The 27335-nt window shown below is 41.2% G+C and overlaps 1 protein-coding gene across 6 annotated transcripts in view; it reads left to right on the top strand.

Annotated features, from left to right (window-relative positions):
* TEX2 (testis expressed 2) overlaps positions 1 to 27335 on the top strand; it is a 148945-nt gene that overhangs the window by 59251 nt on the left and 62359 nt on the right. For all 6 annotated transcript variants that reach the window (XM_075014286.1, XM_075014288.1, XM_075014285.1 and 3 more), the window contains one exon: positions 8731 to 10355. In XM_075014286.1, the coding sequence (XP_074870387.1) occupies positions 8757 to 10355 (1599 nt within the window). In that variant the 5' untranslated portion in view covers positions 8731 to 8756. The remainder of the gene's footprint in view (positions 1 to 8730; positions 10356 to 27335) is intronic.

Genomic DNA, 27335 nt, shown 5'->3' with positions numbered 1-27335 from the left:
CCTCCTCCCAAACCCCTGTACTCCCACTCCAGGTAACAGCCCTCTCTCAGACCCTGCACTCCCTTATACATCCCTCCTCCACGACATAACCCCTTCCAGCCCTAGATCACAACCCCAACTCGTGCATTTCCTTCCCCACCCAAGAATCCTCTCGTGCACTTATACCTGTGCCCCCTCCTGAACCAGGTCACAACCTTTTTCTTCATCCAAACTCCCTCACAGACCCCACACACCTTCCTGCACCCCAGTCACTCACCCTGACCTCTTTGGAGTTCTTTTCTGCACCCAACTCCCATTTCAGACCCTACATCTCCTTCATTAATATCATGGAAATGTGTGGCCCTTGACCACTTACCAGATTCTAGGAGTGGCCCTCCAGCCAAAATTGTTGCCCATCCTTGCACTAGAAGGTGTCTATATTAGGGCAAAAATCCTAAGGCAAATATATCCCACATCCATATACAGTAGACCCCCAGGTTAATGCAACTGAGTGGTGGGGAGCAGGCACCTGGCTCTGATGGAAATCTGCAGGAAGGCTCTTCTAGAATCTTGGAGTGAGGAGTGGGGAAACTGACTAGCCAACTGACTGACTCAGAGGAGTGGGGAAACTGACCCGCTGACAGGGCTGCTGCCCCAGACAGGAGTGGCAGCTGAGGGAGAGCTTTTCCCCACTCTTGTCAGGGGTGGCAGCTGAGAGTCCGGCTCTGATGTCGCCACTGACAGGAGTGGGGAAACTGAGGAGGGCAACTGTCCTGGTCAGTTACCTGGCTCTGCAAGTGGAGGGGAGCCAGGCTGCCTCCTGGTCCCCAGCTCACCTCTACTCTCTGGAGCCAGGAAGCTGATAAGGGCTGGTGCCCTCATCAGTTTCCCGGCTTCCCCTAGTTGTGTGGGAAATTTGACTTATGTGGGTGTTGCTGTATATAATATGAGCACAAATTCTTTGTGAAAGCAGTGTTAGGAAGGCTAAATCTGACTTTTGGCTTATATTATGCTATTACAGACATTAGCTGCAGTTAAACTCTGTATGATTGTCAAGTGACCTTATGAGAGCCTTGAAGACTGATCCTTTTGCTCCTTAACATTTCAACAACAAAATATAGAAATATGAGGCCCTGTCTTCCTGATTGTAATTTTTAAGATTAGGCAATATGGAGTCTGCCTGAAGGAGCTCTGATAATCAGCTCTATCACCAAGAGGTAGGCTTCTGACATTTTGACTGACATGAACCTGACAACTTTTGCTCATTTGTCAAGAATTCGGGCTGCCTAAAGTAATAATGTCACTGCGGCTGATATCACTTCTTTTTCACAGCTGTCTTTGTTCTTAAAATAAATATAAATATAAAGGTAAAGGTTAGGCATGTTCATGTGGAGCTCAGGGAACTGTCTTTACTCCCCCCACCCTTTATTGTAATGGAAGGAATGGATGTCTTAGATGAGAGTGTAGGGCCAATGTTAGTGTTTTACAGAAGGGTAAAGATCAAATAAGGAACACTTACTGAGAGGAGTACTTCAGAAGGTGTAGTGATTCACATCCAATGACTGCTTTTTGCACTATTGCATAATATTTTGTTGCCGTTCTCTCTATATAAAGATTTTTAGTTAAAATATCTATTGTATATTGGCAGCCTGCTGATTCTCGTACCAAGGCAAATTATAGCTAAGTCAATAGCAAATGAAATCCTTAGGTTTCAAAAATGTAGCCACAGCGGCGACATTCTTCTCCACTGCAAGGTGTGGCACTAAATTACTTTAAAAACTGAAACTGTATGTATTTCTCCTTATTGTAATGATAGCCCATTGCTTCAAGTATTTGTCAAACCATGCGACGTGCTGTATATTCAAGGTGATGGAACATTAAGGAATATATTAAGTTTCTCAAGGTTCTCCCTGTTTGCAAATAGATCAGGATTCACCAGCAGTGTTGTGAGAAGCTGCACGAGGTTTTACCAGCATCTTCTGTAGCACATATCTGTGAGGGAAGCTTCTTCTAAAATTCTGGAGAGGGACGGGTGTGCATTCACGCTTTGCTTCCTTCTTCCTGTATGATATGGGATCTTCGTCCCTGCGGTGAGACTGATACTTAAACTGAAACCATATCTGTATGTGGTCCAACAAGCTTTGTTTTAACATCAGTTTCTCTTTTGGGTTTTAGTAGCTGAGTAAAATGTACTGTTTTTTTTTTTTATTTGATTTTTTGAAGGAACTTGTCCTTCTTTTAGAAGGTAGAAAAATGATAAAAGAAGCAGAGGTATAAAAGTGACATGGGGAGTTTATGCTTCAGTGTAATAGATGCCTCAAATAGGAGAGGCAGACTCCACAGGGAATGGGTAGATGATGTAGTAGGTTGGTGTGGAGCTAGTCTACAGAAACTAAGCCATTCCGCATAGGACAGGGAAAGATGGAATGAAATAGTGAAGGAGGCACTGGACACCAATGGGCGCTGAGCCCACGGTGGTGGTTGATGATGAGTTTATGCCCCTAGACATATTTTTTCTTTCTCGTGTAATATGAGAGTCAATTGAAATATTCTTTTTCATTTATTACCCTTTGATGTGAGATTTGTTCTGCCGCTGTATATTTACAGAGAATTCTCTTAATCTTTGAGTGCTGTTCCTTATGTATATTCCACTGTGGGTACTCCTTGCACCTGAGACCAGAGGATTCTTGTATGCAGTGTGTGTTGGTCACAATCTGGCCGTTTTCTTCCCCTGTTTTGCAATGAAGTTTAAGAATCTGTGCAGACTGACTGCTTTGCCAGGTCTTTCTGTCTGTTGCATAGTCTGAATCGCCATAATCCCATGGCTGGAGCTGCTCCTCTCCTTTCTTTGAAGTGCTTCAGGACTGTATAATTCACAGTTTGTTAGAGCTTTTCCAGTGAACCTAGTTGTTAGAAAGCTCATCCCAGTGACCCCTCGTGATATCCCTGCACTGTATTTAAACTATATTCAGACTAATGGCCTTCAAAACTGGGTCCCATATACCTGTTCCTTTTTAGTCCATGACGACCACCAGTGCTGCCTGTACTGTCTACAAGAAGCACATTTCCAGTAAGTGCAGTCATTTACCATTCCTATCGTCATCAAACAGGGCAGGCCTGAGAATTTTGGCTTTGGAAGCACTTTTATCAATTGCTTGCTGAGGACTCCAGACATGGGACAGAAATCCCACCATATATCAGCTAGAGTCACCAAGAAGTTCACTTTCTTGGCATTATCTCACTCAGGAGTGTGAAACAGCAAATCTAAGGACCCTTTGGATGAGCTTTCTCATGAGACCAGAGGACATTCACGGAAGCATAAAAGCAGGTCCCTCCTAGATCTACTCTGAGGATAGATGCCTCCCAACTACATCCGTGTGAGTCTTCGTGGCCAGGCCACAAGGACTTAAGCCTCATAATCAGAAGATACATTGGAGCAGGGCTTCTACAGTATCAGCCTCAGTGATACAGACTGATTACTGTACTGACGCAGGCAAAGCACCAGGACCTGACTATAGTGAGAACCATTGATAGTGATGAAAACCAAGTAAAATCATTCACCAATAGCACCGTCATGGCCATGTAAGAAATGTCCAGTTACTAAGGGTCTTCTATCTCAGACTCTGCTACAAGATGGCAAGTTGCAATCTTTGAAGGGATTGGTGACTTTTGCCACCTAGGAGCTCTTCATCCTCCTAGTTTAACAGTTCCAAGAGATTGTGATCTCTCGCTAAGGAGATTTTAAACACGAGCAGGAGTCAGGGACTCAGGAAGAAGCCCATCACCCATCTCCTCCACTAACTGAGGCTTTCATAAATACCAGTGGAGCTGGATCCAACCTTTAAACATTGGTAGGATAGGTTGGATATACCAATGGAATCATCTTCACCAGGGAGATCAGATAAGACAGGGGTTAGGCTCTGGAAACCAGCCTTGCCACACAAGAGGGACACCTCTTCTCTGGACCAATGGTATCCATGTGTTAGGGACTACTGCGACCTACCTTTGGCCCTTCATATCAGCCTTACTAGGACCATGGAACCCATATCCATAGTGCCTGTAGTCCAGTGTTTCTTGCCAACTGGAGTCAGTATTGTGCCTTCCCTTGAAGAGGTCAGCAAGACTCTCCCCGTGACTTCATGGAAAGGAAGAAGGTCAACAAGAACTGCTGGTAGTGACATGTATATTGAATAGTGACAGAGAGACAACCATGTTAGTTCATATTATATCAAAATAAAAAAGCAGTCATATAGCACTTTAAAGACTAACAAAATAATGTATTAGGTGATGAGCTTTCATGGGACAGACCCACTTCAGATCATCACCTAATACATTATTTTGTAGTCTTTAAAGTGCTATATAACTGCTTTATTGTTTTGACATGTACGTTGTCTTTTCTTCCTCAGTGAAGCAGTTGCTGCAGTCTCTTCTTCTCCAGATGAAAATGTAGAATTCCTGAAGCTGCTACAGGAGTGGCAGAAGAGATCCAAATACCTCTGAGGAGGTCAGGACTTGCCACACAAGTTCCCAGATACTTGTGGTCACTCAATAACAAGTAGGATGTCTTCATGTCAACCTCCTATTTGTGAGTCTGTTGATGGCCGATCAGCCCAATTCTGGAGCCACAGGTCTTATTGCAGAAGTGGTAGGTGTTGGAAGCTGTTGGAGGGGTGTAGGGCAGTTTTTGTTGCTCTTTTCTCCTTCTTTGCCTCTCCTGGCATGCACTGTGGTGGGACCTGTCAAATTGTGCCCCCCCCCATGGATTACCACTCTTCACTGAGTACACCCCTGGTCAAGGTTCTCCCAAGCGTCAGCACCAATGCTGACTTTTTCATTTGTACCTTCAGTATGCCCTTATATTGCTTCACTCCTTCATCTTTCCTTCAACTCGGAAAAGAGAATCTGTTTTGGGAGGTGCTGATCAGACATCCAAACCAGGTGACTAGTCCAGTGAAGTTATTGGTGAATGATCATGGCTTCAATGCTAGTCATATTTGACTCTTCCAGGATGCTAGTGTTTGTGTGCCTATCCTCTTGCTAGAGTTTGTGCGCCTGTCCTCCTGTAGAGAGATTATGATTCTCCTGAGGCAGTGTTGATGATGATGTTCAAGTGCCTTCAAATGACGCTCAATACTCTGGCAGTCATGTTGTTGTGAAGCAGCCTCAAGATGCTAATGAATTTTTTGGGGAAGCCGATCTTTGAGATGATGGTCCACAGGGCACTACAATTGAGTTGAACACTTTGGACAGGTGGACTATAAGGCTTGCTTTTGTTCACCACATTTTTCATGCAGTGGCCAGCTGATGAAGTTCATGTCTACTGTTCCTCAGAATGGTTAGAAGCCACTCTGGGATCCTGGGAGAATTTCTTCAGAGAGTGGCAGGAGTTGGTTTGCAAGAATTCAAGCTAGGATTTTCCCTGCCATTGCCAGGAGGGAGATGCCATGATAATTTCTCTTGGGGGATTTCAGTGCCAGGGTCAGAAGAGACCTGGACCTCTGTCAGACTACCATTGGGAAAGAAGGAGTTGACAACAGCAACTCCATTGAAGTGCTTTTCCTTATGAAATGTGTAGAACACGAGCTTGTCATCACCAACGCCCTCCTCTGTGAGAAAATTAAGATCTTACTGATTATATAAGAATATATGTGTTGCTCATGTCCTAGTGATAGGCATCAAGTTAAAATCCTATTGGGCTCTGGTCTTGCATTCTGAATATTTTGTATACAAAGTTCCTCAGAAATTAATTGTTAAGTTAGCTGTGTTTCAAAGAGCCTAAATAAATAAATTCAATAAATAAATAAAAGGGCGGGAGATATATTATGGGACACAAGGAATAGGTTTGAACATATTTTGGTAGAGAACAGAAAACATGCCCAAAATACTGGGAATAACTCTCCATACCCTCTTCTCTTCTAACATTCATGCTCCTGTTTTGAGGGAGGGGGGAGAGCGGCGGGATGGGGAGGAACCTTAATTTTCACAATTTTTTGCAACAGATTGAATCTGTCTAATCCAGCACACTTTCATTCAGCAATATCTGTCATCCAGCATGATTTTAGTTAGCTAGATATCCACTTATCATGGGTAAGGCCAAGTTTTCTATGGGCTCATAAAGTTTATTTACACACACCAGTTTTGCTCTGTCTTCTGAATTGTTCTTTAGCGCTAATTTACCCCTAAATGTCTAAGAGCCCAGTCAGCAGTGGAAGTTTTTTGTAATGCTGCCGGACAATATTGACCTCCCGTGGTTTAGCAAATTCCCTCATTGTGTGCCGGTCAGCTCCCCAGGTTGCCAGATGAGAGGTTCAACCTATGTTAATTTAGTTTAAGAAGCTTGTCATATGTGACTGCTTATATATCTGATACTACTGTCAGTAAAGACATTATTCCATTATGAAAAGGAAGTTTGTGAAACAGACAGTACCAGTATATGGCTTCATTTTTGTATCTTAATTTCGAAGGCAAATTGGTCATTTTATGTATAAAATAAATAGACAAATATATAAAAAAATGTGTTGCTGCTTTTTTCCCTTCCAACTGCAAATTCTCCCTGGGCTCTGAAAGCTCCCAAGTGTTTTTTCCATTCTTTTATATGATCACCTTTAATTGCTTCTGCAGGCCAAGTTTAGCGCCTTGTTGTTTGCAATAGGATTGCACTGCTGCAATTGCATGGCAAAACTTGGCCCTGCAGTTAGAACTTGGTTAACAGTAAACCAGAACAGAATCCAACTCATTCTCCCATAGCTTTTTTGAGTAGAAAAGCACTTTAAACATCAGCAAAGACTTCTGATTAATTCTCCTTGACAGTTTAATTATAGCATGTTCACATCTCCTGAAAATAGTTTAGTTACTAAGGTGACTAACTTGTTGTCTTGACAATGAAAATAAAGTACTGCTTCGTGGGGAAATTGCAGAGGGTATATGCTACCTGACCATTCTGGATGGTGGTCACCAGTACCTTGGATTCGTTACTTTTTAAAAGTGGGAGAGTGTGTGCTATTTCTGCTTTTTGTAGTCCTTTTTTGGATAGGAAGGATGCCTGAATTACCATATTTTGAATAGTAACAGAGAAGTGGCTTTTTTAGTCTGTACTCCAACAAAACAAAACAGCAGAAATGTACCACTTTAAAGACTAACAAAATGATTTACTCAGTGATGAGCTTTTGTGGGACAGACACACTTCGTCAGATCAATCTCATTTCCAATACTGACTGACATAAGTACAGAGGACCAAAAATAATTGCAGTAAAAACTGACAAATCAAATACATAGGAGAGGTGGAGGGATGTTAATTGTCCTGCCTGAGGTAATTACAAGCGTCAGGAAGGGAAGCAGTCCTTCAAAACAAAAAAGCAGTCAAGTAGCACTTTTTGTTCTGATAGAATACAGATTAACATGGCTATCTCTCTGTCACTATTCAGCATGGCAGCAGACCTGGTAAAGAATGAGGTAATTGATATCTCTGTTCATATCATGTGTTAATGTGTCAAATTTGAATATGAATTCCAACTCACAGATTTCTTGCTCTAAGTTGTTTTTAAATTCTTTTTGCTCTAAGACGCAAATTCTCAGGTCTTTAACAGAATGGCCCACTCCCTTGACGTGTTCGCTGACCGGCTTATGTGTATTGAGTTTCTTGATGTCTCCTCTGTGTCTATTTATTTTTTGGTGAAGGTTTTGCCAGATCTGTCCAGTGAGCATAGTGGTAGGGCATTGTTGGCACATCATGGCATATGTGATATTGCTAGGAGTGCATAAGAATGTGCCTTTGATCTTGTAACTAACATGGTTAGATCCAATGATGGTATCCCCAGAATCAATATATGGACAAAGGTGGCAGCGGGGTTTGTTGCAAGGAAAAGTTCCAGGATTAGTCACACCTAAGCACACAACAAAACTTCCTATCCATCTTGAGTCTCTTTGAACGTTACTTTTTAGTCTGCCGAGAAACAAAAATTGAAAGTCCAAAACTTTAAAAAAGAGGTGGTAGTTAGGCTGAACAGACTACAGCCATTAATTCCTTTTTATGAGATTGTAAGTATATGTGTGTCACGTTTGTGATAAGATTTAATTGTAACTATTTTAAGTGAGGAATTATTTTTTTTTAATTTTAAAATCAAAAATACAATTTAAATTATTTTTGTTAATATATTTTATTCACCTGGATGGAAAGTACATATTTCTACTGTATGGAAATTTGCATTGGGTGTTAGCTGTATTTCCACTTTAATGGAGACCATGAATAATCCATACCTCTAATTCCTGGCATCTTTGTCAGATTGATCTCTCTTCCTGTTCCCACCACCAAAATGTTGCTAGTTTTTCCTCTGAAGCCCATCAGAAAGGGTTTGGCAGGAATCTTCCTACCTTTCTCTGTTCCCCTGTCCCTTCTGTCCCACCTTCCTCACACCTCCTTTGCACCCTTCTCATTTTCTGTGTGACTGAGTCCCCTTTAATCTTTACATCTGATATGAAAAACTGTCATGTGCACTTGGAGTAGCTACTTTTTCTTCAGGTTTGTATTCTTGAATTTTAAATTTCTTACTGTAGAATAAGTTTTTTTGTTTCTCTTGAGGAAAACCTAGTTAAATCCCAAGGGAATGAAAAATGCCAGTAAACTTGCTTGCTGTTGTTAGTTGCAGACATGTCATAGGTAAATAGCTTTTCTGTGTTTGTCTGAATAGCTGAAAATGAGGCTGGTCTGGGGGAGAAATTACCTTTTAATTTAGTTCAGTATTCTCTTCACAGACCCTGACACATCTCTGGGACCTGCAATGACAAGTCTGAACAGTAGCCATGCAGAGAAAACTGATGAAATGTCTTCAAAGCATTCTGCCCCAAAAGTGCAGGTTCACCGATCTGTTTCCCGAGATACCATCACCATTCACTTTTTGGCCTCTGGGAAGGAGGAAGAGGAGGAGGAAGAAGAGTTTAAGGAATCTCCCAGTGATGAAATGGATGACCAAAGCATTGTAACAGCACTTGAAGCCAAGGAAGATCTCTGTTTTGAACATGGTGGCCATGATTTTTGTGGTCCAGCTACCTCGCCTAGCATGGTTGACTCTGCATCACTCCTACCTTTGCCAACTGTGAACACTGTAAAGTCATTGGATTCTCCTTCAGCATCTCAAGTATTCAGTGCAGTGCCATTAATTCAATCACCCTCATCGGATTTGTATCATATAGCTAGCTCATCAGGGGTGTTGTCACCTTTGGAACAGAAAGCCAGATCGTCATCCTCTCCATTGGCCTCTCCATCCAAGCCAACTGTCTTATCTAGCGCTTCATCCACTGTTTCTAGCTCAAAGCCTTTTATGAGTTTAGTTAAGTCCCTTTCAACAGATGTAGAACCAAAAGAGCCCACCCCACCCACAAGACATAGACACTTAATGAAAACCTTAGTGAAGTCTCTGTCCACAGACACCTCCAAACAAGAATCTGAAGCTGTATCCTACAAACCTCCTGACTCTAAATTGAACTTGCACCTGTTCAAACAGTTCACTCAGCCTCGAGCTACAGGTGGTGATTCCAAAACTGCCCCTTCTTCCCCATTAACGTCTCCTTCAGATACGCGTTCTTTTTTTAAAGTACCTGAAATGGAGGCTAAAATTGAAGACACTAAAAGACGCCTTTCAGAAGTCATCTATGAGCCTTTTCAACTCCTTAGCAAAATAATGGGTGATGAAAGTAGTAGCCACAGGCCCAAAGCCTTATCTTCAAGTGCTTCAGAACTCTCAAGTCTTTCCAATTTAAATGGCCATTTGGAAAGCAATAACAACTATAGCATTAAGGAAGAAGAATGTGATTCTGAAGGGGACTACTACGGAAGTGATTCTACTCTAAATAAAAGTAACCAGTCTAAAACTGCTGAGGAGCGTGTGAAAGTTGCAGAGACTATAAGCACAAAGGACACACATTTGAAAACTTCACTGGTACTGGAAAAATGTTCTTTATCTGCACTGGTAAGCAAAGAGGATGAAGAATTTTGTGAGCTTCATTCTGAAGACTTTTGTTTAATAGAGGATGAGAGCAAAGTGGAAAACCCCACTGAACCTTTGCTTCAGGCAGAAATAACTGAAGAAAATGGTACTGCGCTCCATAATGAAGATGAATTTGATTTATGCGTGCAACAGCCTAAAATACCATTTAAGACTCTGTTCTTCTTTACAATGTTAGTCTATGCTTATCTTATACTCCCTCTCCCGACTTACTTCTGTGGACTCTTCCTGGGAGCTGCCCTTGGATTTATGATTGCTCTCTTTGTGATTTGGCTTTTTACACCAAATGTTCATAAATATCACAAACTACATAAAAATCTGAGCAAGCAGTGGAATACAGCATCTCTAGACATCAAAGAACCAGAAATATTAAAGGTGAGTTTTTTTTAATGTACCTATCTTTCTCTGGCTATAGAAACTTAATTCAGTTAATTCACATCTTAGAAACATTACTATAAGTGAGTGCAATTGAAGTGCCCCTTTGGGAGCATGTGAGTTGGCAATATTAAAAATCATTTTGTAGGCAAGAATAGTCAACTTTAGCTGCCTTAGTGAATTACTGGTGCAACACACGAACCACCATTGCACCCAGCTACAGAGAAGAATACAGTAACCATGTGAAAAGGAAAAGGGCAAATGTGTTTTGAGCTTGTCTTTAAGACTTGATGACTGAAGTTAGTGGAAATGTTTTGTTATAATCACGTTATATTTTTAAAGTTCAATCTGTCTCAGAAAGTGTTTTGTTTCTTAGGGAATTTGCTATCCAGATATAAAGTAATCTTGTCTAGTGAGCTCAGGAAGTTGCAAGAGCACTTTCTTTTTTTTTTTTTTTTTTTTTTTTTTAAGTGAAACTTTCACCTTTCCAGTATAAAAGCTGAGAGAAAACAAACTTGCCTCAACTGTCAGGTAATTAGGATGGGAAGAGGAGATATCAGGGGTGGTGATAATCTGAGCTGGGGTATGTCAGTATTTGAATATTTTGTAAATATTGTAGCTTATGTATTTTAGTTTGATCATTGCAACCCATCAGATGAGATTAGGATGAATTACAAAAAGCGCTAGCATTAATTTTTCTTCAGTGCCTGCTCACTTGCTTTGTAAAATTTACAGCTGTATGCTGTCCAGCTGTGATCCATATGACCATTCTTTTTATTATTTTGATCTTTTCACATGGAGTCACGTACTGCTCCTTTTATGTAGGTGACCATAATAAAACTAAAACTTGAGAGAGAATGAGTAATTGGCCATTTGGATAGTTTGGTAAGAAATTATGTTCGGAATAGAACATAATCTCAAATTTCTCAGTGACAAAATTCACTTGATATAATTTTAACTGATTTTAAAGATTCAGCATAATTTTTTTAAATTCCATTATCAATTTAACTCAAAATATAGGTTAGAAAAATAATTAATGGACTGTTGCCAAATGGTGCATTTTTCTTGGTGATTTTTTAATAGAGTCCATTCCCATCAGAGAATATAAAAACATTGCTGTAATATGTGTCACTACACTGGAGAATCGCACTTTCTAGACAAGTAGCTTATTTTTTCCACTAATTAAAAACATTTGTTTTTTAGGTAGATGACAGTTTGTATAAAACTCTGGAAAGATTCTACTTACAATATATAATCGATTAAACAAAATACTGGTTGTAAAAGAACTATACCCTGTTATAATAAAAAAATATAAAAAGCTCTCTTTTAATCTGTTTTTAGTTGTTGCATTATGTTACTGAATATGACATGTGCTTTAGAAGCCTGTCAGAGATTTGGGGAAGGAGAGAGCAAATTTTCAATGACAACAGTTATCTAGATTTTTAACATTCTATATTTATTAGGATAAGTAAAATGTTTTCCTTTTCGGTATGATCTTCATAATCTCTCTTAGGACTGCTTCAGTATTTATGTAAAGTTTTCAGTCTGTATTTTCTTCAGAATAATGGCTTGTTTTTTGTAATGGTGACTTTTTTCTGTGTTTTTTCTTGTAGTACTTCTCTGTTCCTGTAATTTTTTTTGTCTGAAGCGGAGACCTTTAGCCTACTTACTATCATGTGCCTGTGTATATTTTCTCACTCAAATTAGAGTGTAAGTTCTTTGGGGGTAGAGAGCGTGACCCTTAACACCCTTTCAGAAATATTTTGTGTCCAGTAAATAATTTACTCCTTCCATTACTGTTCATTTTAGCTCTCTCTTGTATTTACTGTTTCCTCAGTGTGGGGTCTTCCTCTCAATCATTCTGTTCTATTCAGTGCAGGTGTTTGCCATAAGTATGCACACTGACTGACAGCATATTACCTCTTCTCTAACGGGTGACATGAAAAGGACTGTCTGCTGCATTAGCTGTTCCCTAGCTGAGTATTCTCCCAGTGGCATAGCCTGCAAAGTACTTGCTCTGAATATGCTAATGCTACTGAAAATGTGCTATACTCAGAAACACTTATCTTTTGATGAAAAGAGAGTGGGAGAAAGTAGAGGAGTATGTAGGCAGAAACTGGACTTTGTGGTATTAGAAAAATGGTTGAGTAAATTTCATTCCTAACCCATCTTCCCTAGAAAACCCATGTAGGTTGGGTTATTCTGCTAAAGTTAATTTGGTTGACTAGATCAGATCCCTTTTTATCTCATTTCATTCCATATCATGTCATTTTTTTTCATTCCCCACACACTTGTCACTCTTGTTGCTCTGTTCACTGTGTTGTAATCTTTCTCTCGCTGTCTCCTCCAAGCAATTACAAATTTTGTCATAATAAACATCTAACAGCACAATTTCTGAGTGCTGTACAAATGTGGAAGAGGCATTCCTTTCCTGAAAGGTTTATAATGTAAAGTGTTTAAGTTATTTGTGTGTGTGTATGAAGCTAGTTGGGGGAAAAGATTTCTTCTATAGAAATATTTAACTTGATTAAGATTTATAAAAACTCAAAATATACTCTTTGAAAAGGTGAAAATTTTGAAGGAAAGCAGTTTTTCCAAAATTCATTTTAATAAAAAATTAGTTTTCTGAAAAGGAAGGAGGAAGAAGTTGCTTCAATTTTGATGAGCCCTATTTCTATAGAACTGTGCCTTGAAGCTGAGCAGACTTGCAGTGCAGATATAGATCCATAGTTGGCCATTGTAGCCAAGTAATCTTTTGCCAGTGTGAAGACTGATATAATCTGGCCTCTCAAGAAATATTGACTAACTTTCATTTTTTCTGGATAGCACTGCATCAAAGCTATGGGGAACATCACAGTGAAAAGCACATTATTGGCATAGTCTGTGGTTCCGTGTAATCTGTGGATTATGTCTGTGTTGGATATGTGTTCTGGAGATAGTATGATTAAGGAAATTAGATGTTCCCACTGCTTACATTTTATACTGTTATCCTTTGTAAAGTGGTATAAGATCTGTGGATAAGACAAGCACTATGTGAGTTAGATATTTGTTTCTTTCACTCCCATGAGAGGAAGAAGATAAGCTATCACAGAAAATTTTGATTTTTTTTCATAACCTTCTAAAATGCCTGACCAAAAAGTGGAGGTTTTTCCTTTATATTCATGAACCACTTTATAACTAAAATTGATCTAAAAAGACACTGCACTGTACTGCTTTGCTAAGAGCAGGGACGTAATGTAAAAAGTTAAAAAACTGCTTTTAAGGAGCTCTACTGAAGCAGAGGTAGCAAAATGGAAAAACCTACCAGGCCAATTAGGTATGTAGAATGGAGGCTTAAAGCTTTTTTTATTCCATTTTCCAAGTAAATTACATTTTTGAAAATCAAAATGTGTGCTATGTGGTACATAGCTCTTGTTCCTATTAACAGAGTGACATCAGAGAACATAAACATGTTGTTGTTGTGTGTCTCACTAGATTGGAAAATCAGACTTCCTAGAGAAGTAGCTTATTTTTTTCCTCTAGTGGGAAGGCTTTTCTGTTTTTCATGTGGTTGCACTAGAATGAGCCCAGAAAGATGCTTGCGATTTCATGTAAGTTCTTTGAAGAATGTTGGGTTTTTTTGTGCGTGTGTGTGCGCGCGTGCACGCATGTGCATATATTAATTTCCTGGGCTGATTCCCTGTGTCTGCACATCAAACAACTTCAGCTTTCCTCAGCACACTCTGGTAGTCTTTGAACACTCCTTCATTGCCTCTTTCCTTCTTCTATTATTTTGGGGGTGTAGGATCCCCTTTGATCCTAGTTCAGCCTTAGGAAGATGCAACATTCTAGCCTGGATGGAGCCACATGGGGATATTTCTCAACTGATACCTCCCTTGCATTGGTTACTCCAGGACCCTTATCTTTGTCATTGTTGGGTTTTCTGTGAGTTTCATCCTTTGTGGAAACAAGTAGTAGTCTTTTGGCACTTTGTAGACTCACAGATTTTGGATGACACTGTATTTGTCGTATTTGTGCTCAGATTTTGCTAAACTTAGAATTTGCTGAGGTTCCGGCAGTAACTAAAATGCGTAAAATGGCGCGGTACTTGTATCCAGAGGGAACATTGCATACTAGGACCTATAGCTGGTGTGAGTTCCTAAGGTGAAGGCTACTACAAACTACATTGTAGAACTCTGTAGCCTTACCTTTTGATCTCTCCAGATTAAATGCATTAAATAATGGGGACAATAGCATGCATAGCAGTAGGACTTCTGATTTGGTGTCAGTGGATGCAAATTTTAGCAAGCTAACATGGAAACTGAACCTTTTCTGGTGAAGTAACTAATACAACAGCATGACATCCATTTGAGTAGTTGCTTATATTTAAAGGATTTCAATATTGATCAGCTCAGGCAAGAGGCACCCACTGAAAATCCATTAGTTGCTGAAGCTACTGCACTCTGGGCTTTAAAACAGGTGAAATTAATAGGAATTGCTGTTTTCACTCCTCTCCTAAAAAAGAGCTCTGCTCACTACTCCAACAAATTCCTCATTCTGCTCTTAACCTTTACTCTAAAGCTTTGTATGAAAATGAGGAGAAGGTCTTTGGGTTCTTGGAAGGATCTGAGGAGGCTGGGTAGCTTTTCTGCCTGCGTGTACAGCTTCCACATATGTTTGGTAAACTTTCACATGCATAGTCCTGAGATGCACTGACCTGCTAACCTGGTGTATACTTGAAAGTTCATTGATGGCAATTAGCACAGCTGTAGTTCTAAAGGAGAACTGAAGAGGAGGTCGTGCTAGTCAATCACAAAATGGAACGCTATTCCAAGAGCATTGGTGGGCTGTAAGGACGGTGGGTAGCAAAGTGGAAAAAGAAAATGAGCCGTAATAGCAGTTGGGAGGAAAAATAAGAGATGAGAGAGTGCACGTGTTGCCGGGGTTGACATTTGTGCAGAGCTTGAGAGGCAAGAAGCTTGAATTTGGTGTGGTAGAATAGACTAAATATATATTGTCAATTTCGATGATACTCACTTAGTCCTGAAATTCTTAAGCATTGAATACATTAGTTTAAGCTGTGTATTGAAACGGCAGTGTTCTTAGCAGGGACTGAGTTGGCTTCTGTTAGAATAATTTTCCAGTGATGCATATGATTTGACTTTGAAGGCTTTGTTGATGCGTAGGGGGCACTTTGCATTAGCTTATGTGGCAGTCACACAATGTGTTGTATTGTTCATTATGTTGCAAAGTGCTTATGTGGTAGAGTTTCAGTTTTAGGTTGGTGGTGGTACTAGGCAGGAAGTTCTGTGTACAGACTGTTGTTCAAATAGTCTGATGTGAAGCAGTGGCAGAGAAGAGGATCAATACTAGAGGTGGATTAAACTGGGTGCACTTTTGTCCTCTCAGATCAGAGGTGCATTGTATCTATGTCCTATTTACCTCAGAGAATAAAGTTCATGATGCAGATGAGGGCTCAGTCCCATAAGGCATCTGAACGATCACAGGCAATGAATTCTGCATAGACATTGTGGCGGGGGGGGCAGAGGGAACTATCCTGAATTTGGAAACATTTTAGAATCTAACAAGAATGAAGAGTTAAGCAAGATTGTGTGTAATTTTATGGGAGATATTAGGGTTTCTCTTTGTCACATAAGATTGTCGTCTTATGCCTTAAATAGTTTACTGCCCTGTGAAACTGGGGAAAAATGAATTTGAGGATTGTTTTTCCATTATTCTTTCAGGGCTGGATCCATCTTGAGTACTACTTAGCTTTGGCAGACAGGCTGTTACACTGCTCTCATTAGATATAGCTAAGTGGTACCATTTCTTTTTCTCTCTATTGGCTTTGCATCAAAAGCCATTCTTCTTGCCAGCTTGTTGACTTAACCCCCTAACTCTCTATCTTGCTAGTTATTACTCTTTCATCAACCACTTCTTCCTCAAATCTGCAAGAGCTAGTGAGTGGAGGGATGGATTCCAGTTGATGCTAAACATCCTGTGGCATATCTCTTTCTTATCTTGCATTTTGGATTTAGGTAATACAGTTGTGTGAGCAGAGGGATATATGTGAGGGACTTATCAGGCCCATCCAACTGAGCATGATTTCAGGTATCAAGTACAGTAGAACCATAAGATACACGCAGTCAGGTTGCATGAATCACAGGTGATGTGACTCTGAGTGGCAGGGAGCTGGTGCTTACCTCTGGGCTGTCCGCCACTCAGGGATAAGGGAAACTGATCAGTAAAGGAGGGTGGCTGCGCTGATCAATTCCCTCGCTCCCATCAGTGGCAGCAGCTGAGAGCCTGACTCTCAGCTGCTGCCACTGACAGAAATGGGGAAACCACTCCTGTCAGGCTGCCGCTCCGCTCCTGTCAGAGACAGCGAGAGTCAGGCTGCTGCACCTGACAGGAATGGTTTCCCAGCTCTTGTCAGGGGCAGCAGCCTGACTCTTGGCTACCACCACTGACCAGCTGGGAAACTGACCAGCAAAGCAGCGCGGATCAGTTTGCTGTCTCCTGTGAGCAGCGGGGAGCAAGGCTCCAGCTCCTCACAGGAGACAGGAAACTGATCAGCGCAGTAGTGCTAGTCAGTTTCCTGGCTCTCCCAAGTAACATGAAATTTGACTTAACACGGAGTTGGGCGGGCATGCAAACCTCTGTGTAAGTGAGGGGTATGCTGTATTCATGGTGAATATTGCAGAAGGCTTTGTCTACTTCACTATTTGCTCTTGATGTCTAAGTCTTGTGTTAGTTTGGAAAAACTTTTTGACTTTGCATGAAAGTTTGGTTTTGGGTCCATGCCTTGGATTAACATGAACAATGCCACGTTAGCATTATATTTCCTCTTTTGTTGATACCATAATATAAACAAAGTGAATAATAAGGATCAGGGACTCATTGGGAGATAGCTGTTCTACAAACACAGGTAGATGTTCCTCCTGCTCCAGAGAGTAAAAAATGGAAGGGCAAATAATAAGAGGGAAGAGTGAAAGGGAAGACAAATGCTGAGCCTGTGCTAATGGGGAGGATTGAATTAGGATACACAACTCTAAGTTAATTGCATAGATGGGATCCACATACCTTAATTCATGCTTCTGCATGGTTTCCACTGCGGGAAGTCAACAAAAGTTGACTTTTTTTTACCCTTCATGAGGAGCAGGAGTACCGGTGTCAACAGGGGCACCCTCTGAGTATGATTTAGTGCATTCCTACCGGATGTGCTAAATTGATCTCCAGAAGATTGACCATAGCACTGTCAATCTTCCACTGAGTGTAGAGTCCAAGGATCACGTGTTGAAATAGTCCCAGGATGGATACAACTTGTGCAATCATTAGTCAAACTTAAAAATTATAATCACCTGTATAAATTCAATGGGCTATGTATCAGAAATAACATCTGTTACTAAAAATGTCTTGACATCTATTTAAATGCATCTTTCAATATACTTATGTATCCACTGCATGTTCTGACCACTTTGTATTTCAAGCAATGATGGACGTGTTTTAGAAGCTTAATTAGAGAAACTCAGGTTGGTTAGACCCATCATTTGACTTGCCATAAAAAAACTTCCCAAATGATTCCTTTGTCAGTAAAATAATTAACAAAATGTAGTTTTGTAATGTAATGTATTTGTGGGTTCCTGTGCAGTCATTAGCTGCCCCTTCCAAGTGTGGGCCTGGTGTGATTGTGCTCTAGTATACCCAGTACTGAATCTCAGATAGTCTTCATTTCACCTCTGCATGACTTTATGTAATGCCACACACGGTTTTTTCAACCTCCAGTTTTCTCATTGAGCCATTCACCATGTGGGCTGACCAGTATTCACACTGAGCAGAAATTTCATAGCGATCAGGGGAAATTCCCCAGAGATTGAGCTTCCTCATTCAGACCTTCCATAGCCATTCCACCAATCACTGTACATGGTCTTGGCCTCAGCTCAATAAACTCCCACAGTCAGCGGCTCCCTGATCAGTTCCAAAAAATCCCTTCCTCAGCATCCCATCCTGCCACTTGAGCACACCTCTTGCAGACACCATTTCCCCAAAATGAGCACTTAGCCCCTGGGAACTTGAAGTCACGAGCCTTTCTCCCTCTGCTCCCATCTACATGCCAGTCCAGTACCTGGTCACCACTACCTCAGTGTTTGTTTCCCTTCTATCTTGGCTGTGCTCCCCACCCAGCTGGGGCTGTTCTACCCCCACAAGCCTGAGCTGCTTTCTCTTTCCTTGCTCCCCTTGACAATCCTTTCCTACCAGTGATTCTGTTCCTTGAGGTTCACTCTGGTTTCTTTATCTGCTCCTAGCTCAATGGCTTCAATAGTCAGAGCTACGTGCAGCTTCTGTGGCTATGGCCAGGGCCCAATTGCAAAGGCCCGCCAGACTTAGACAACTGCAGCTATGAGTCAGTGGAAGGTTGGCAATTCCAAGGATGAACATCTATGAACCTCGCAATGGCAGCACTTAGGGACTCCTAGATCCTCAGTACTGGCCCTAGTCAGCTGTAGACTCTCTGTGATTTGGTGCTTCCCTCCTCCAGGTCATGGCTTTAGCTGAGATGCACATCATGTTGAACAGGGCCTCCAATTACCCCACATTCCTGAGCCAACTCACAGTCATGCAGAAAGTGCAGCCTAAATGATTTTGGAGGCTGAGTGCAATGAAATTCTATCCCTGAGCAGCAGCTCTGCAACAAGCTCATGCTGCTCCCTTCCACTGTGGGACCGGGACCCTATGAAGATAGTGGTGTTATCTGTGTATACAGTAAACCCCCGCTTTACATGAGTTCGACATGGGTGTTAATCATATTAACATGAATGTTGAAATCCTGGGCTGGGGGATGTGAAGGGACTGGAGCCTGCGGGGGAGCACAGCTTTCCCGTCTTCCCCTAGCTGGGGGAAGCCCCTCAGCCCCAGGAGCTGGGAGCCAGGCACAGCAGCATGTAGACAGTTTACTGTCTCCTGTAAGCAGCAGGCAGCTGGGAAGGTGACCAGGCATGGCTGTGCTGGGCTTCCCGCTCCCCTGCCTCTCTCCTCTCCCCTCCTTTGGGGAGCAGGAGCCAGGCGCAGTAGCACCCAGTCAGTTTCCTGGCTCCCCAGTCCAGGAAACCGACCAGGTGATGCTGTGTCTGGCTTGGGGGGGGGAGGAGGGGGGAAGAAGGAGGTGGGAGGGAAGCCCCTGAGCCCCAGGGAGCTGAGAGCCAGGTGCAGCAGCACCTGATCAGTTTCCTGGCTCCTGCAAGCGGGGAGGAGCCGGGAAACTGACTAGGTGCAGCTGCATCTGGCTCCTGGCTCCCTGTGGCTGAGCAGGAGCCTGGAAAGTGACCAGGTGCTGCTGCACCTGGCTCCAGGTTCAGGTGCTCAGAGGAGGAGGGATGGATCCCCCTCCCCCAACTTACGTGAAATTTTGAGTTACACAGGTTGCAAGAAACGCAACCCCACATAACTTGGGGTTTAACTGTAATCAGTTCAGCCGAATGCCTTTTGCAGTGGGAGTCTTCATTGTCTTTGATGGGAGATATATATATAGAAGCAAAGGACCCCATTCTACTCTCTAGGAGTAGAGTGCATTCTGTGCTGCTCTGGTTTATTATTGTAACAGGAAGATCTCACGTTGCCCAGTGAATAATCAACACCGCCTCTAGCACTTAACTCTTTCTGAGAGGCCTCCCACCCAATTACTGAATGTAAAACTGCTTAGCTTAGAAGGGCTAAAAGTACGGGGTAGTATGGTTACAAAAGGAAGGCACTTGTGAATTCAATAGGACTTTTGGATGTACAGAGAACACGAGTGGTTCCTGCATGGCTACAGAACTGCAGTAAAGTGCAACAATTTTCAGTTTGTGTGATTGAAGGATATCTGGATCCATATTGTAAGATTGTCCCACATGAGGAAGAGCTGAGGTCCCTTTGTTGTTCTTCTGTTTGTCTCTGTTTCTGTCATAGTGCAGTAGCAAATTTCCATTTTTTTAAAAGAAGACTTTTTTAAAAAACGCCATTGACTGTTTGAAAATATCAACTGCAGTCCTAGTTTGCACTGGGAAGATGCTATCATTTGTTGTTCATTTCTCCCACATCAAATACTGACAGTGTAATTAGCTATAGAGAAAGTAGGATAAAATTGCCCAAATGGAACCTGAGCAATCCTGAATTTTTATTCAGCGCTGGAAGGCAGGTGCTTGATTCCCTTTCTGAACATTAGGTGAATCTGGAAAAAAAAAAAAAAGCCAGTTTCTGCTTCCATGGCTCACAAATGGAAATTGAGTCAAATCCTCTTATGTGCCTGATATGGTACCTAAAACTGCCCAGGCCTTTTAGTAGAAGATCCCCTTCCTTACTTATCATTTTAACTTCCCCTGCAGGGTCCATATTATCTCACAGAATCATAGGGCTGGAAGGGAACTCAGGAGGTCATCTAGTCCATCCTTGCTAGATTTCAGATAGCGGTTCACTGTCCACTCATTCTACCCAATTTGTTGTTTGGGGGCAGCCAGGCAAGGCCACTAGCATCCTTAATTCAGCCTGTTCTTGCACGTGAAGTATAAACAGGATGTAAATTTTAAATATTGACCAGAACTATTTCTGTAATCTGACCAAAGAAGTACAGCTCCCACAATCCCTTGGGCTGTTAGCTCCTGTGCCGGATCTGAGTGCTGTTCTGCACAGGCTCCCACAGGGCAGCAAGAGAGGAGGGAATAAGTTTGAGCCCAGTGCCAATGGCTTAAACACTTGCACAAAACTCAGAAAACTTTGCCAACTGAATGGACAAAGATGGCCATGGAGAGACTTGAATTTCATTCCAGATCTGTACCCTCTTTTTTGCCCATTATCTGTTTGGTGTGTCATTTATCACTAGGAAGGCTGTCAACATACTGTTAGAATTTATGTAAGATTAAATTGGCTTTTTCTACATCGTGAGTGATTATTATGCAGGAATCTTTTTAGTGGGGGGTTGTGGTGGTGGTGGTTTTTTTTTATACTCACCCGGGAGATGAGATTTGAGTGTGTCCTGCAGCAAGGGATTAGTATTTTGAGCAGAAGTTTCTGTTCAAACATTAATTGTATTGGATTCTTGTACACCTTGATAAAATATTAAATTGCATTACTCAGTGTGTTGTGTGCTTCTCTTGCACAGATGAATGAGATACTCTTTTATGTATCATTCAGGAGTTTAAAATTGAATTCAATACCCTGTTGTGGTATAGCAGAACTATATGGTTTTGCAAATTCCAGATGTCTCCAGATAAAATATTTTACACATTCCTCTGTCTGAGAATAAGTGCTGGAGAAATGCCTAATCTGTAATAAGTCTTACAGTGAACACAGGAAAATCAAATTTATGCTACAAACCTTTTTGATGCTGTGTTCTGGTTGGAGAACTGCTTTCATGCCAATGCATGATAAATGAGATTATTTTATGGAGCTTTTAAAGATGGCATTCTTCCTAACGTATGCTAGTGACTAAGCTGTTTTGGTACCAGTGGCAAGTCTATTTTGTCTCATTTGTGCATTCTTTCCCTATACACCATGTAGAGTTTGTTTTGCTTCTAATTCCAGAATGAGGGAAGTCTTGCTAGCAACATTTAACCTAAGGAGTAAGTGATGGGTAGGCTGAAAAATAGCTGTTTTGATTCTGGTGTAGACATTGGACTTAGACTGAGTTCTGGGACCCTCCCTTCTTGTAGGATTCTAGAGCCTGGGCTCCAACAGTGTGAGACTGAATGTCTACAGCCGTGTTTCTCAACCTATTTTTATAAAGTACTCCCTTTTTAAAACAAAAAAGGTACCCCCAGACTTCTCTCACATACCACTAAGGTACATTTACTGCTGGTTGAGAAACATGGTCCTAATCTAAGGTAGTCTGAGGTCTTGAAACATGTGCCATTCAACCTTTCCAGATCACTGTACTCTTTTCAGACACCAACTTTGTTTTGCATGCTACCAAGTTAAAAACTACTTACTTATGAAAACATGCAAAAATATCACAGAATACTGCTACTGAAAACTTGCTGACTTTTTACCATCAGAGAAATGAACTGGAATAGAAATACTGTACTACATTTCAGCATAAGGAATATGAAGCAGTAGAAACAAGTCTGTCTGAGTGAACTTTTAGATTGTGCTGACTTTACTAGTGTTTATGTAGCCTGTTGTAAAACTAGGCAGATATCCTAGATGAGTTGATGTGCCCCCTGCAAGACCTCAGTGTACTCCCAAGAGTGCATGTACTCCTGGTTAAGAAACACTGGTCTACAGTTAAACAGCCCCTTCACCGGAGCCTTGTGAGCTTGAATCAGTTGTTAGTCCAGCCAAGGTTTTTTAACTGCACAGTAGACATACCTTAGGATTCTTACCTGGAGGATACAGTTCACTTTTTGCTATCAGCCTGTGGCAAAGAGGCATTTGGTGCTTTTGAAGTTACTATCCTTCCCCCACACTCTCACCACGCACATATATAAAATAACCCTCTGGCAGCTATAAAGGAACACTCCTCTCCTCTCTTCTCCATCTGCACCTGATTCTGTCAAGAACAACTTGAGAAGATAAAAATATTTATGAAAACCTATAAACTTTTGGACCTGGGTCTTTACATGGTTATCTACTGAAGGCTCTGGAAAACCCATCACCACCCACTGAATCAAATTATTGGGCTGCTTTCATCTTCTGTAATTGCCTCCCACATTAACTCATTCAGACCCCTATACAGTGCTCAGGTGTTGCAGTGCAGCATTCAAGTCGGGCAGCACTGAAGAAAGAGGCTAGTACTGTACTGAATCTACATTCATCCTGGTAGCAAAAGGATAAAGCGAAATTAATTTTTCATGCTACAGCCAAGTCTTGTTGTAGAATCTCTGCTGCTACCTCCCACTGCACACCATCAAGAGGGTTACAGAGAATTTTTCCTACAATGGTGTGGATTGCCATTGCCAGAGAACAAGAATATGCCGCTTGCCTAACTGTGGAGAAACTGGGTAGGCAGTGAGGTGGCAAAGTTTGCAGACAGTGCAAAGTTACTCAAGATGAAGTCCAAAGCAGACTGTCAGGAGACACAAAGGGATTATGCAAAACTGGGTGACTGGCCAACAAAAGGGCAGACAAAATTCAATGTTAGTAAATGCAAAGTAGTGCGTCCTGGAAAACGTAATCCCACTATCCATACACAATGGGGTCTATATTACCTGTTTCCACTTAAGAACTCTTGAATAGAGATATAAAAAACCTACAAAAATAGCAATCCAGAATTCTATTGGTGACACATTGTAGATATCTGAATGCCACTGCACAGATCCTTGGTACACCCACACTTTGAAAGCAGTTCTGATTATTCCATCTCAAAAAGATGTTACAATTGAAAAGATACATTAGAAGTGGTGAAGGACAAATGTTCATGATTGAGGGCCTGTTCTTTAATATGCCCTTTAGTGCTTTACTGCAGCTGTTCTCAATCAGAGGCATACGTACCCCTGGGTGTACATGGAAATCTTCCGGGGGTCCATCAACTTATGATATTTGCCTAGCTTTACAACAGGCTATATAAAAAGCATCTGCGAAGTCAGTACCGACTAAAATTTCATATAGGGAAAATGAGAAGGTAAACAGTTTCTCAGGAATAACGTGGTATGATATTTTAATGTTTGGGTTTTTGTAAGCAAGCAGTTTTAAGTGAGGTCAAACATGGGAGGTTTCTCAAGAAAAATCCAACTCCTGAAAGTGGTACACTAGTCTGGAAAGATTGAAAACTACTGCTCCACTGAATACTCTCCTTTTAAGTTGAAAATACTTTATATTTGGTGCACAGTTTAAGAGGAGGTGGTTAGTTTTACTTTATGTTCTTGAACTTGGAACACCTGAGTCGTCTCCTCCATCACCAGCTTGTTTCATACTATTAATTTCTGAAGCCTTTCATCCAATGTTGTCTTCGAGGCTCAGACTGTCCTCTCTATTTGTCTGCTGGTGAAAAAAGGCTAGAATTTGAAATTGCAGAGTCTGGTTTTAGCTGTTGATTTGGTTATAGCAAAAACATCATCTTTCAAATCCAACTGGACACTTAACATTAGAGAGTAACTAGTTCTGCCAGTTTTGTACTATGGTAATGAACAATGGTTCTTGGTACTTGAATAGTATAGTGTAATCCACCAGCAGAAATCATAGGGGACGTAGGAGGCAAGTACTTCAATGACCAACTATATAAATGCACAGATGAAAAATGGCAACCTCAAATTATGCTTTTAAAAAACCAGGATTTACAGCTTTTTTTTTTTATCCATGTATTTTATGTGGGCTTTTTTACATAAACAGTTGTCAATTGTGAAGTATTTCACATTTTGAATGTTTTCCTTCCTTTTCCTTTGACTTTAAAATGACTAATCTTTGACTGCATTAATACTTGGATTTAATGAACTGGCATGACTAGAGGATTAATCTGGGAATAATTGTCAATCGTGGAGCAGAGCTTTGATTTTTTTTTTTTTTTTCTTGAAAATTTTGTCTCAATCTTTCAGAACTCACCTATAAAAGCAGTTGGAATTTTCAGAATTCCTCCATGTGAAGCTATTGCTTGGTGAGCTTAGTGTGTGTATTTATAACAATATCTCCTACAGAGTCTTTAGGTTTGAAATCTGTGACCTAAACACACAATACCCATACCCAAGGTTTCACATCCTCTTGAATAATGACAGCAGTAAGGTTAGAAAAGCTATTCCTGAAGTAGCTGGTCATCTTTACAATGGAAGACTCTTGGTCTGGATAAGTCAGAAGAAAGGGTGATAATGGGTATAAGGCACAACGTCCGCAGATCTGGGTTCTCTCATTACTGAAATCAGTCGTCTTGTGTGTTCTTGAGCAAATCATTTGCCCAATGGCTAAGTCTACACTAGAAACATCTGTCTACAGAAGTTGCTGTTGGAAGAGGTGTTCGACAAAACTTCTGTCAACAGATCTTGTCTACACATGAAAGCAAATAGATCTTTTGATCTGCTCTGTCAACAAAAGGGCCCCCTGGAGGGTCTACACGGCTCTGAGTTGACAGTTCCTTTCAACAAAATGCATTTGTGGATAGGCGCTCCATGAGTTTTGTCTACAGAATTCTCTAGTGTAGACACGCCCTTTGTGTCATTTTGCTAATCTGTAAAAAATATAATGAATCAGAGAGGTAGCCATGTTAGTCTGTATCTTGAAAAATAACACGAATTCCTGTGGTACCTTTATAAACTAATATTTTGGAACGTCAGCTTTCGTGGGCAAAGACCCACTTTGTCAGATGCATGAAGCAGGCCTTTGCCCACAAAAGCTTATGCTCCAAAATATCCGTTAGTCTCTAAGGTGCCACAGGAATTCTTATTGTTTTTCAAGAAGTATAATGTTTACCACACAAGTGTGTTGCAATGTTACACTCCATGTTTGCAAATGTAGTGTGCAGAGGGTTGGAGGGAGCAGGCCCATCTTCTGCACTGGATTTTAGCCCAGGGACCCTAATGGCAGCAGTAACAGATAGTAGTTGTTGTTGTTCCACTACCAGAGCTACAGCCCTTCCCTGGGCCACTTTCCCGGACAGCTCCTCCCAGTACCCTCCACCTGGTACCTGATCAAACTTGTCCTCCCAGCTCTTCCACAGTGCACTACCTTACTCCCAGCCTCTAGAACACCACTCTCTGAATGGGAGCCTTTTAAACTAGCAGGTTCTTAATGGGCTGCAGGTGTTCTGATCAGCCTCTCTTAATTGCTTTCTAGCAAGTTCTTATTTGGCTCCAGGTGTTTTATGTTAGCCTCCTGACTTAATTGGTTCTAGTGCATTCCTCATTGCTCTGGAGCAGCCCCTGCCCTGGTCATTCAGACTATGTCTGCACAGCAGTATTATTCCTGAATAAAATATTCTGGACTATTTTATTCTGACATAGCACAGCTACACACACAATGCATTTTAAAATAACCCGTGGCTGTTTCAAAATAGAACATCTACATACAAGAGTGCCTGAAATACTTATAGTTCTAAGAGGTTTTAAACAAAGTCAGTCTAGTCTGTTGCTTCCACTCCTTACATGGTGGAATATCAGGACTTTATGGCCAAAGGCTCAGTGGAGATGGGAAGAAGTCTTGATTTTTTCTTTCTTTCTTTCTGAAAAGAAACACGTGTGTGAAACTAATTGGAGGACATTGGTCTGCTGTGAGCTTTTTCAGCTGCACCTGCGATGTTGGTGAGAGCCCCTGCCTCACAAGCATGTTCTTCTGTATGTATGGCTGTAGGAGGTTCAGAGAAAGCGACGTTACACTAGAGAGTTTTGGGGGAGAGGGTGGGGTGAAGTGAACTTTTGTGTGAGCTATATGGGTACTCTGAGTTTGCACAGAGTAACATGCTGTGACTTTAGGCAAGTCTTGTGATATCCTTGTGCTTTGATACTTCCAGCTGGAATTTCTGGACAAAAATCAAAACTCAAATGAAAACTTGTTGCTCTGTCTCTTCTGCAATTTTTTTGGCTTAATAACTTCCAGTAAGGAAGGAGGCTATGAACATTTCTTACAAACCCTGCTGTGTATGCTGTGAATTATCCTGGATTTACAAAGGGTCTCCCTGATGCATTTGTGTTTCTGTAGGTGAGAGCTGGCTTTGTCCAGTGTAAACAAAGCCCTCATACAAAAGGTCTCAAAAGCCAGTTTAGATGCTGGTAAAATCTAAAAACCAGACTGTATGTGTTACAGATTGAAATGTCTGTTGTGTGACTTAATGAGGCAGCTGCTGAATGTATAAAATAGCTGAATTTTCCTACTGGAAGTGAAAATGCAAGTAGGTGGTGAAATTAACATACATTAGGTACCATTAATCTAATGGCATCTAAGATTCATCAGAAAATAATGCATTGTTGGATCTGAGAAAATGACTGAAATAGTCAAATTTGTCTATAGGTCTGAATAGAGACCCAGAATGGCTGTCTTATTACAATAAGTAATTTTACCCTTAAGGTATGTGCCCCTTCTTATCACTCTTGGAAGTGGGACACATCCCCC

This window comes from Carettochelys insculpta, chromosome 20, assembly GCF_033958435.1.
Source record: "Carettochelys insculpta isolate YL-2023 chromosome 20, ASM3395843v1, whole genome shotgun sequence".
Taxonomy (NCBI): Eukaryota; Metazoa; Chordata; order Testudines; family Carettochelyidae; genus Carettochelys; species Carettochelys insculpta.
This window is presented reverse-complemented; position numbering and strand designations above follow the sequence as displayed.